This window comes from Mchenga conophoros, linkage group LG12 (assembly GCF_057382185.1).
Source record: "Mchenga conophoros isolate Kocher_MC1m ecotype Shallow Benthic linkage group LG12, M_conophoros_male_GT1.1, whole genome shotgun sequence".
Taxonomy (NCBI): Eukaryota; Metazoa; Chordata; class Actinopteri; order Cichliformes; family Cichlidae; genus Mchenga; species Mchenga conophoros.
In genome coordinates, this window is record NC_140537.1 from 17,650,895 (window position 1) to 17,663,113 (window position 12,219).

Sequence of the window (12,219 nt, forward strand, 5' to 3'; positions counted from 1 at the left end):
CAATACTCTATACAGTTTTTGATTGATCGCTAGTCCATTACAGATGGACTAGCGATCAATTACCAGTACATCATAAGCATATTTTAATAGGTTTCGGGGTTTTACTGGAATATACTTTAAAAACCTGCCAATTTGCTGTGAATGTGATCTTCTTCTTGTGAACATCGTTTGTGGCCTGGTAGTTTTTCTCACATCACCCTAAACTGCGTAAATATATGACGTTTCTCTTTATATGATATTTAGATGTTGTGATATTGGGTAGAATCATAAATTACGATCTCACTCTTTAGGCGGAGCTTCCTGTCATATCTTGCTTCAGTTTATTAGTTCCTAGAAAAACGCTCTGCATTTCACTCGGCTCTGAAATGTCTCCGATAAAGAACTTAAATGTGACTTTTGAAACAATCAGTGACAACAGCAGTTATTCTGAAGGCGATACTATAGTGGGTACAGTCAGTTTCAGACTGACAAAAGAAGTCAAAGTCAAGAGCGTTTATATAAAAGCCAAAGGGGACGCTAACGTAGAATGGACAGAAGTAGGTGTACCTGTCGAGAGACTGCAAAGTGCGCGCAGGAGATATTTCAAAGTGAAGGAATACTTGGTTGCAGAAAACGATGAAGGTAGGATGTCAAAGTCAAACAGAGTTTGTTGTACTTAAAGGTGTTTGTAGCTATGAAATTTATCAGGAAATTTGGCAATGTGTTGTATTAAAAAGCAAAATTGCTACAGTTAGATTCCTTACTTTAAAAAAAAAAGTTTTTTTTTCTTTTTATGAAGTGAAGAGTCTGAGGAAAGATATATCCCAAAATAATAAGAACAAAAATCTAAATAAATAAATGAATAAATAAAGACATGTTATCGAGGTGTGCATGATAGGATTCCAGGTCAAACCACAAAAAAGATTGAACTAATTCAAGTTGGTTAACTTTTATTATCTGTTATTGGCAGCTATAGTTAAAAAATATTAACACTTTTATCTGTAATTCCAAACAAAACAAAAGCCAGACAAAAGGAAGTATCAATGGGTTAAATAGTGTAGCAGAGATAAAGAAAACAGTTAACTTTGAGAATATGAGATTGAGATCAAATGTTAATCAAACGACTCTTGCAGGGACTGTTCTTCCAAAAAGAGTGCACATCTTTAAGTTCAGGCTCAAAATCCCAGAGGGGTAAGTGAGAATTTGCAGCATCCAACATTAATACATATCTTGCTTTTGCAAATGAATGCATTCCTAATTAGTTCTGTTATACAGAAGGATGCCTTCGTCCTTTAAGGGAAAACATGGAAATATTGTCTACACCTTTGAAGCCAAGGTATCTAGGAGATGGCGACTGCCTTCGAAAGTGCTAAAAGAGATCAACTTTGTGTCAAAGTCCTGTCCACACACTCCTCAAATGATGGTAAACACTAGAGTGACATGTGTTAAACATCAGATCTTTGGAAAATGTGTTCTAACTATTCAATAAAAAATGTTTCAGATTCAAAAACCTGAATTACCTTTTACACTTTAAAGTTTTTTGTTTATACATCTTGGGGATAGTCATCAGTTCAAACATACCAACAGTGCAAATGTAACATACAAGAGAATTCAGCGTTGATTACCTGGACTAGATCTGAAGCCTAAAAACAACATTGAGGTATTTTCTTCTGCATTTTCTCCACATGAGGCATTTAGTTGATCTGGAAAAATGTTTATTTGGTTTGTTATAGTGTCCACAGTCCAGTTCAGTGCGTAAAAAGATGAGTGGTCTCTGCAAGGGACAGGTCCAGATCTGTGCTACCATTAACAGAGGAGTTTGTTCTCCAGGTAAAGTATCTGTAACGTGCTCTAGCAAATGTTGATAGACTAAAAAAAAAAAAAAAAAATGCAGCTTATTGTTAATATTTGCTTTTGACAGGTGAAACCTTGTCTGTTGTCGCCAAAATCTGCAACTCCTCTTCCAGGAACACAAGGCTCAAATTCAAACTTCAGCAGGTAACTGTGTACAGTTGCCAGGACAACACTAATAGCAGCAAGGAAACGCTGTTCAAAATGGTCGGAGACACTATCCGTCCAAACTCAGAGCAAACTGCCTCCTGCCAGCTGAAAGTTCCCAGCGATGCCATTCCCACCCTCCATAACTGTGAAATCATCTCAGTTGAATATTACATAAAGGTATGAAACAATACATGATTTGTATTACCTCAGAAATGAACCTGCTTTTTTGCAAACATTTGTGGATAAATAATAAAAAGTAAATATGTGCCTTAACACAACATCTTTATTGCAGATTATAATGCTTTACAAGTTTCTTCATCTCTGACTGTTTCCCAGGTGTATCTGGACGTTAGTTTTGCCCTTGACCCAGAGGTGGTGTTTCCACTGGTCATCCTTCCTTCTAAATTTGCTCCAGCTCAGAGTCGTGAGGCTGTGGGGCCTGAGACAGTTGAGTCTCCAGCTTACAGCGAGTTCACATCCTCTACTTTCACCACTGGATTGGATCCTATACTCACAGGGTCAGGTGTTTATCAATACCCCACCCCAGATCCCACTCAGCATGCAAATATAACAAGTGATTATAACCAGTGGCCACAAGGAGCTGCTTCACAGGGTTCAGTTCCAGCTTTCATAGCACCATCTGTGCAACATCCAGGCCCTACTGCTCTCCATGGAGAAGAACCTCCACTATATTTGTCCATTTACCAGCATCAGAATGAATGAATGACTGTAGAAGCTGAACTGGATTTATTAAGCGAATAAGCCTTAAATAAACTGTAAGCAATTTCTTTAGACACTTGGATAATTGTTCAGACATTTTTTCGTACTGAGAATGTTACCTTGAAATGAACTGAATATACTTTTTGGGATTCCTAACCTGGATAATTGAGCATGTGTCAAGACATTTTGTAAATCCTACATATGAATATATTCCTGGTCCCAGACTGTCTCAAGATGTACCATAATGTTTCTGACTTTTTGTGGGTAACATGTATCGGAAAATGTGACATAGAGCTGGGATTTTAGGAGTTATGGTGAACAACTCCAGTCCAATTGACATCCTCCACTGATGTTGCTTTTTTTATTTTTTGTTTTTTCAAAGGCCAAAACATGCATTGCCTACTTTTTGTGCTAGTATTGTGTTTGCGTCCCCCATTGAAGATAAAAATAAATATAAGCTTATTAAAGTTTGATAAAACTGAATATTTTAACATTTAATTTAGATCTTTATTCATTCATGTTGATTCATTGGTTCATATGTGCAACAAACTTTTCTGTTCTTTTTACCAAAACATGTTTTATACCCAAGCTTAAAGATCATTAAGTAGGAAATAATTTTGAATCATAAGCCTGACATTTATCAGCTGAAAACAGGACAAAAAATGTTTTGCTCCAGCTGTTTTTATGTGCAGGGAGTAGGGAATTTTATCCCGATAGCATCCTATGTGGTGAATCTTTACAGAGAAAAACACCACATAACCATTCAGCCCCACAAACATTCCTCAAAGACTTGTTGTCTTGCTAAAACAGATTTACACCCCTTTAAACCTAATTAGTATTCCATGGAGTCGTAGCACCTTGGTTGCAGGCAATAACTCATGTGTGCCACAGTGGCAAACATTGCATGTTTATCAGTAAAGGTGGTATCGGTTGCAATGGTTTTCTAGTGGAAGGAGAAACTGTACTGTTAGCATTTGTAAAAAGGTCTGCCAGTCATGGGTGGAGAATAGGGACAGCACTTGTAAGAGTGATCTTGAATAGTTTAAACTCCTCTGGACAGTTGTGAAGCATTTCATTGCAAACAAAGAAATCTAAATGATACTTAAACATTTCATTCCTCCTTAAGAGGATTAAAAAGTGTCACATGGTCACTATTTATTGTATTTATTGCTCATCTATTGATATTGTGAATGCTTAGCTCCTCCCACCTGCTGCTGTTGCTCAGACAACACAAGCACATGACCATAGGATAGGCTACTTTCGCCTGCCACCAAAATGGGAAAAGTGCTACTGAACGTCTGTTTTTTCCTCTTCATCATTTTCAAAGGTAACATGTGTCGCTGTTTACCTCAGTAATATAGCTGTTATTTTTAAAAAACAGTTTTAATTTTAACTGTTCGAACTGTTGTAAACATTTCTTAAGTAGCTGAAAGGCATTTTGCAAGTGCTGCCCCCGCGACCCGGCCTTGGATAAAGCGGATGAAGATGGATGGATGGATGGATGAAGCTGATAAAAGAGATAATAAATTTAATCTGTCTATACAAACAAAAACTGTGGGTGAGAAGTTTAAGGTCATGCCCAAAATTTCTTGTTTTCACTGAAAGCTCGTACATATATTGATAAAAAACGCTGACAGGGTTTGAACCATTGATTTTTACGTTAAAATGTTTTAGTTTTGTCAAACTATCATATGTTCGCAGCATTCATGCTCTTCCAGACCTTTTTTTATTGTAGCTGTAACTTTGTTGAAGTAATGTGGATACATTTCATTCCTTTCTATGCGCCCTGGGACCGGCTTTGTTCTGTTATGTGTGGGTTCAGACAAAGATCATAGCTTACAGCAGCACCCGCAGGTTGCCGGATTTCATTCCCTTGTAGATGTCAGCATTTTTGGGATCACTGCTTTTGTTAATGGTACCTAATGAATTGTGAGTTGGTTTAACAGAGAAACAGGTCTGCAGGTGTCATTTTCTCAAAAACCACCAGAATTTTGTCCTATTTGTAAAGCAAAGCAGGTGCAGTTATAACTCCTGTATTACATCAGAACTATGAAAAAACAGCAGTGTTTAAAATGAAGGGCATATTTATAGACTATAACTGATTGACACCTCTAAAGGCTTTTATTTAAACAGCTAGATTTTTTTTATATGTAATAAAGTGTGAACGTCACTGCTTGGTCAGTTAGTCTTGGTTTCAAATGCATTACACATAGGTTCAGTCAGTGGTTTCAAAGCACAGCATTGCAGAGCTAAACAGATGAAGCTCCATTGCAGGATTTATCAACCTAAAACAATAACGACAACAAAAAAATAAACATGTGTTTGTTTATTTAGTTGTTTTACTGTTGAATGAAGTGCTCTTGTGTGGTTACAAACTGCATGTTGAGCCATGTTTGCCTGGATTTGCATGTGTTTGTCCACTTAAGTAGTAATGTTAATGTGGTTGACACACAGAAAATGAGTACAGCAGAGAGCAGTTGTAGGTTACCTAGATAAGGTTGTGGTTCTCTACAGGTAAGCATGTGGGCTTGGTACTGACTGCTAACCAGTTATATTACCTTGTTTTAAATAATAAAATATACAGCTTTTTGCATATCAGACATACCAAATGCATCTTTTAACACACATTTATTACATATAATTTATGGGTACTTTAATTATTTATTCTTTTATGTTTTATTTGTATGTTGTCATCCACAGAGCTGTCTGCCTTAAAGATTCAAAACAAGCTGCTGGGTAAATGTCTGCAGGTTACAGAAGGAACCGAAGGAGGTAGAGTGTCACTGGGCGAATGCAGCCCATGCTCACCTATACAGGAATGGCGTTGGCACCAAGAGAGCCAGGCTGTCAGCAACTACCACACTGGAGAATGTCTGACTGCACCAAGAGAGCAATATGAAGGTGTGCATCTGCAGCCCTGTGTCTTCAGAACTGCAAGTGGCAAGGATGGTGATAGAAGAGAGCCAGGAAGCCAGGTATGGACATGCTCCAGAGAAGGCCACCTCACTGTGGTAGGGAAGGGGCTCCACCTTACTGCTACAAAACAATCCACTTTGGTCTTCCTTTCAAGAGGACATAAGAAGGTAATAATATTAAGGATGGAGAAAAGAAATTTTCCACGTATGATAATAGCATCTTAATTACATTATTTTAAATGTATTTAAAAGCTAGAGAATATTGTTGAATGTTTTCACAAAGCTGAAAGATAAAAACGTTTGCCTCTGGTTCTTTAGAAGCAGGGGAGCAGGTGGAGAACACTTGACAGCCAGACGCTATGCAATGGCAAAACCAGCCAACATAAAAATATCAATCCTCACCTACATCTGGGGGAATCGTTGGAACCAGAGATTCTTTCCAGTCATATATCTGATGTATACAGACAGGATGAAACAGGTAAGAATATCTCAGCCATAATTTACCCAGTGTTGTGTATGTGCATGTAAACACATAACCATTTTAGAAGTCTTTGATTGAACCACTCCTATTCGGGCCTGTTTTAGACAATGACTTGCAATAAGATAAATTTATGCAAGACATAGTTTAGGCTTACAATCGGGGTTAAAGTAGTATTCTGGCACCTTTAGTTAAAGTTGTTCTTCTAGTGATGGCATTGAGATATTTGCTCAGTCATTAGAAAAACATGACATCCCATAACTGCTTACACCTTTGACACATCTTTTTTTCCCTCATCCGTGGGGTGTATTCATAGTGCAGACAAAGGAGTGTGCATAAATGGAGTAACAACAGCAAGTGGCAGTAGTAACTTGAAATAAAGCTCAAGAGATACCATCAAATACACAAACTGTTTTTGTGAAGCTTGTCTCACAAAATGTGTCTGCAAGAAAATGTGCAGTTGTTAAATTTTCAAAGGAGAGAAAAAAGTTGTAAATTTACAGTGTAGAACTGGAAAAAGATTTAAGAAAGAGAGCAGAGAAAGATGAGAAATTATTTTCAAAGGTCTATTCATCTCACTGTTGAAATGCTAAATACTCAAAGAGCACTGAATACTGGAGCATGAGCATACATCAGCTGGTCACAGTTTGTACACAAATAAATGTCATACTATTAGAGTACCCAAACTACCCATGTCACACTTAACCCTTGGCTATAACAGTTATTTGTTTTTAATCCAAATGAAGTATAATATACACTTATGTCACATAATAATAATGATTCTATATTTTTTTATATAGATTTGACTCCTTCTTATTTTAGCACCAGATCCCCTGCAGATCCAATGATTTTTCTCCATGTGGACAGTGGTAAGATCTGCAAATAAAAATAATAAAATAATACTAATAGAAGAGTGAATGTCCAGTTTTATTTATGTAAATATTTGATTTATTGTTGATGTTTGTACACTATAGAAAGCAATATTTACTTTTCCAACACTAGATGGAGACAAATATAAGAGAGACAGCAAAGGTTGTAGTGGATGTAGAGAAGTTTTTTTTTCAAACTGTGTTTCGACAAAAACCGATGATATGTATTTGCAGCAGTTACTAGTTAGCAGAGGAGTAAATATGAATTGCATAAAACAAATGATGCTTTTTTTGGTTTGTATTCACATACACATGTTTATAGAGATTTCCTAGAAAATGGCAATGGTGGTGTTAAGTTTATTATCTCTGTTCCTGGGGAGTGTGACTCTTTTCTTCAGTATTTACGCTGATAGGTGAGTGGCTAAAACACATAAAACATGCATTATTTATATAGATTCACTATTGGAATAAAACAAGTACTTCTTTACTTTTTAAATACTTAGTAATTTAAAGGTACACTCAGCATTTTATAGACTATACTATACTGTACTTATATAAATATACTTAAAATAGTTTGAAATGATCATTATTATTGTTATTAAGTATTGGTAGTAGTAGTAGTACACTGTGAGAAAGAACAGGAAATGTCTGCTATACTTATTAAAGGATTTGCAAACATGCGTGCAGTATAAAAGGCAAAGAGTCTGTATTATTTTAAGGAGTTTCCATCCATTCGCTTCTGTTTATCCTTTTCAGGGTTGCGGGAGCCTATCCCAGCTGTCATAGGGTGAGAGGCAGGGGTACACCCTGAACAGGTTGCCAGTCTGTCGCAGGGCTAACACACAGAGACAGACAACCATTCGCTTTCTTGTAATTTCTTTTAGTAGTATTCAGGAATAATTCACCAAGCTTCTTGAAGGACATTCAAGGCTCTTCTTTGGATGCTAGGTACCTTTTTTCCTTCCTTTAAGATGATCCCACAGGTCCAGGCTCTGGGGAGGAGTCTTTTGGTGTTTGGGTCATTGTCATGTTGAAAAGTTAAGCTGTTGTTCATTAGATGCTTTACAGCTGTTGTTGGATGGTGAATCAAAATCTGATGGCAGTTTTTTGGATTCATAAATCCATCAATGCTTTCACAATTCCAGACATCATTGGCTGAAATGCAGCACAAAACCATTACAGAGCCTCCACCATGTTTTCCAGATTGCTGTAGGCACTTGCTATTGTACCTCCCTCTTTACCTCCTCCGTACATGATTTCTCTGTTTCCATTCTTAAGGAAGGGTCACCACTGAGATCATTTCTGATACAATATTGACGAACAATTTTATGCCTGTCAAACTGTGATATCTTTTTTTTTTTTTTTTTTTTTTTTCCTACATTCAAATCAGAGATGGGAACAAATTATGTGCTGGTAGTAACAAAGTGCCTAAAGATACAAAAACAAATGGTCAGATACAATGACTGGATTAAAAATGAGCAAAAAGACAGCCAATGTCCGAGGAAAAACTTTGAAGACCTTCAGAAAGCCTGGAGAAATATTGCTCATAACAATATAAAAAATTACAAAACTCTCTGTCTCATTAGAGACAAGGTATAAGAAAAAAGGGGTGGTTCAATACTTTTGCAAGTTTAAATTGTTACACTAAATACAATCACATCCAAAAGAAATCTGAAACAGGAATCTGTGTAGTCCTGTGAAAGAACACACTTGATAGGATAGGTAGCCTTTGTCAGTGCGCCCCAGGGTGGCTGTGGCTACAATGTAGCTTGCCATCACCAGTGTGTGAATGTGTGTGTGAATGGGTGGATGACTGGATATGTAAAGTGCTTTGGGGTCCTTAGGGACTAGTAAAGCGCTATATAAATACAGGCCATTTACCATTTACCATGTTTTAGCAAATTCATCCCAGTGTCAGATTTTGCAATGCTTGGAGAAACTGAAAGAAAAAAAGTGTTACATCACATAATTTACAGAATATTAATTATTTTCAGAGAAGAATCTTTTAATTAAAGCTTCTTCTCTGTAAAAAAAAAAAAAAGTTTTGCAGCACAGCAGCAAGTTGCAGCTGATCAAACCACAAGACTGCTGGAACAATTTTCTTTGGACACGTGAAATCAGTACAACATGTCATACTGATAGGCATGGCTGGGTGATGATTTATATTTGTTTTACAGCCTTTTTACCCCGTCAGACCTGGACACCTTGCAGTCGTTGAGTGAGCTTGGCTGAAACTGGGTCATGCAGCAGGATAATGATCAGAAGCACAGCAGCAAGTCTAAAAACAAAAAACAAAAAACAGAAAATGATGGTGGCTAAGACAAAGTCCAGACCTCATTCCAAATGAAATGCTGTGGTGGGACCTTAGGAGAACTTTGCACAAATGAACACCAGCAAACCTCAGAACTGAACTGAAGCAATGTTGCAAAAACGAATGGGCCAAAATTCCTTCACAATGAGTGAGAGAATGAAAGTCATACAGAAAACAAATACTTCACATTGTTGCTGCCAAAAGTTGTTCTATGAGCTACTGGAATGGGGTGTGTGTAGTTTTTGAGCAGACAGGTACAGTATATAACTATATCTATATAGAGATATGTTCAATGGAGTTTATTGTTATGAGAAAAAAAACCCAAGAAAGTAGAATCGTTAACATTTTTTGATGCTTTCACAATAGAAAAAAAGATTCTCGTGATTTCTTGTATAAATACTTGAGGGAATGCTTGTTAGATGGCAGTGGCTTAAGCCTTCAATTGGATAAATACTTGGGAAAGTAATATGTGGTTTTTTCTAGGTTCTAAGCTTTACGACGATTAGACGTCCCTGCCCAGTGGTGGCTAGTGTTGCTTACTTCCATTAACATAGATATCCATTTACCTAATGCTTATAGGTATTTCACTAGTGTAATTTACCATTTAACTTTGTCTTTTTTAGTTGTATTCCAAAATTTCTAAATTGCTGCTCTTATTTACATTTTAAACAGCATCACAAACTTTTGGAACTGATTCAAAAATACTGCATGGTTATGGCTGACATAAAATATTGTACAATTATGGCTAATTACTGAAAACCACCTATAGAGGGGGTTTGTCTTGTTGCATGCAAACATTGCAGCCAATTTATGGTGCATTTGGTGCAAAGTAAGAATACCGTTGCTCAGTGTAACCATTTGTGTTTTGCAGTGTATACGACAATAAACTTCTTGAATCTTGAAGTTTATAATGACAATAAAAGTTACAGAAAACATGGTATTTTCTTGTGGCACAGAAACTTCCCAGCAGGAGGAGTCGTTCTACAAGACAAAACCAAAGGCTATGTAAAAGTGTTTGTGCAAAGAGACCTGGCTGTTGTTGATCCCTCCTTTTTGATAGATCTGTGTGTAGACCAGACAGTGTCAGGGGAAAAGAATTTGACAAGAGAACAAAGAAACTGAACAATATATAAAACTTCTGTTTTGCAAAAATGCACTCACAAGTTTTCTATGTGCTTTAAATGTACAAATATATCCTTTTTCTTCCATCAGAGAAAGTAAGTCTTGCAGCTCTCCTGCCGTGGTTGTGTTTATCCTAATGACAGAGCACAAAGTTTACTGAACAAAATACAGCAATCCATCCCCTGTTCCAAACCACATCCACATGCCAGATTAAAAATTGGAGGTTATATATATATTTTTTTCTCTTTTGGTGAAATGTGTCAACAATTTTGCTTCTACAGCTTACAGCTTTTCATGCTTGTATTGGATTGGCCTTAAACCCAACCCAGGGAGGTATTATGAAGCAACTTCAACAAACCCAAGATATTTTTTATCTTTGAAAGATAACAGCCACAGTGCCACTAATCTATGCCAAAAGTGAAGCCAACTCCTTTTAAATATTGATATTGTAGTGGCATAGAAACCGTCTTCTCAGTTGTTGGGTTTTTTGTTTTTGTTTTTTGCTACAGTATATTTTAACAAATCATTTCATCATAAGTAAAGAAAAAACTCTATTATAACTCTTAGAATTTGTTTATGCTGGCATGACTTCTATGTATTGCTACACCAGAAAGACTCAAACAATTCTTTTCGTATCTGAGTCCCACCCTAAAACAGGTCACAGGTAAATCTGTCCAGGTTTTTGTAATATGATTGCATTTATCTAAAAAGGGATTGCCGCTAGGTAATCAATCACTGGCAACAGTAAAACCACAAATTTCTTGCATTAAAAATAATTCAAAAACAAAATATGCGGACTTGAAATAAAAGCATGTGAGAGGATGAAGTAATGATTTCAGATTCACAATTTATTTCAGGTCATTTACAGACATAGTGTAGAAATGATTGTAATAACATTGTCTGGCTACACTGACCTATAGATACACCCTTAATTTAGCATGGCTCATGTGCACACCTTCAAACATCTTTTAGTGAAAGTGTTGACACCGAGTGATTGTCATTTTAAATCCAGTCTGCCCGAGTACTGAGAGAAAACAATGGAAAATGTATCACCGCCTGTGTGCGAAACTGTGTGCAAAGTCTTTATAGGTGGTGGCTGGTGGTGACATGCATGAAAAAGAGGTGTGTGAGAGAGTTAGTCAGCACTTTCAGTACCTGGAGGATTACCAGTTTTCACAGGTTTTATTATATAATTCATTTTTTTACTTGGTTGTTTTGAAGCAATGGAGCTCTTCAAACTTCTGCAATGTAACATATTTGTATTTGTTAGTGCTGGTTGAAAAAACAGAGCACCATCAAAACGGTTGCAATATTTAACACAATACAGGATTTATGGTACCTGGCTTTGGATAAACGATAGATGATTGGTGGAACATAAAACCATTTGCTTTTCATCCCATATTGATTATATCACATCAGACAGTAAAAAAAAGATGACACAACAATTCATGACACCACTGCACATTTAAAAAAAAAAAGCAGATTATATAAATACTAATGAGCCATTAGACCAGGGGTGGGGAACTCCAGGGCTGGTCAACACACCTGAATCAAATGCTTAGTTCATTACCAGGCCTCTGGAGAACTCCAAAACATGTCGAGGAGGTAATTTGGTAATTTGAATCAGCTGTGTTGGACAGTGTTTCCATACTGTCCACACCAGTTCACCAGTTCATTTCACACCTGTCTATGATTAGAAAATAGGAGACGATTAGAAGGAAGGAACAGAAACAGCTATAAAGAAATGTTCACATGTGGCTTCTTCTTTGAATGACAGACCTTTAACCTGAATTTGTGGTTGGCAAACTGTGTGATTTCTGCAAA

General features: G+C 36.8%; 2 protein-coding genes across 2 annotated transcripts; both read left to right on the plus strand.

Annotated features, from left to right (window-relative positions):
* The first annotated feature begins 365 nt into the window (after positions 1-365).
* LOC146562399 (arrestin domain-containing protein 3-like) lies at positions 366-3,199 on the plus strand. The gene is made up of 6 exons (XM_085293118.1): positions 366-621; positions 1,113-1,170; positions 1,255-1,402; positions 1,713-1,809; positions 1,901-2,157; positions 2,317-3,199. Exons 1-6 carry the CDS (start codon positions 366-368, stop codon positions 2,701-2,703), a joined length of 1,203 nt encoding a protein of 400 aa, XP_085149244.1. The 3' UTR covers positions 2,704-3,199.
* A 776-nt stretch (positions 3,200-3,975) lies between these two features.
* LOC146562400 (uncharacterized) lies at positions 3,976-6,217 on the plus strand. The gene is made up of 4 exons (XM_085295270.1): positions 3,976-4,027; positions 5,401-5,783; positions 5,937-6,093; positions 6,201-6,217. Exons 1-4 carry the CDS (start codon positions 3,976-3,978, stop codon positions 6,215-6,217), a joined length of 609 nt encoding a protein of 202 aa, XP_085151396.1.
* The last annotated feature ends 6,002 nt before the right edge of the window (positions 6,218-12,219 follow it).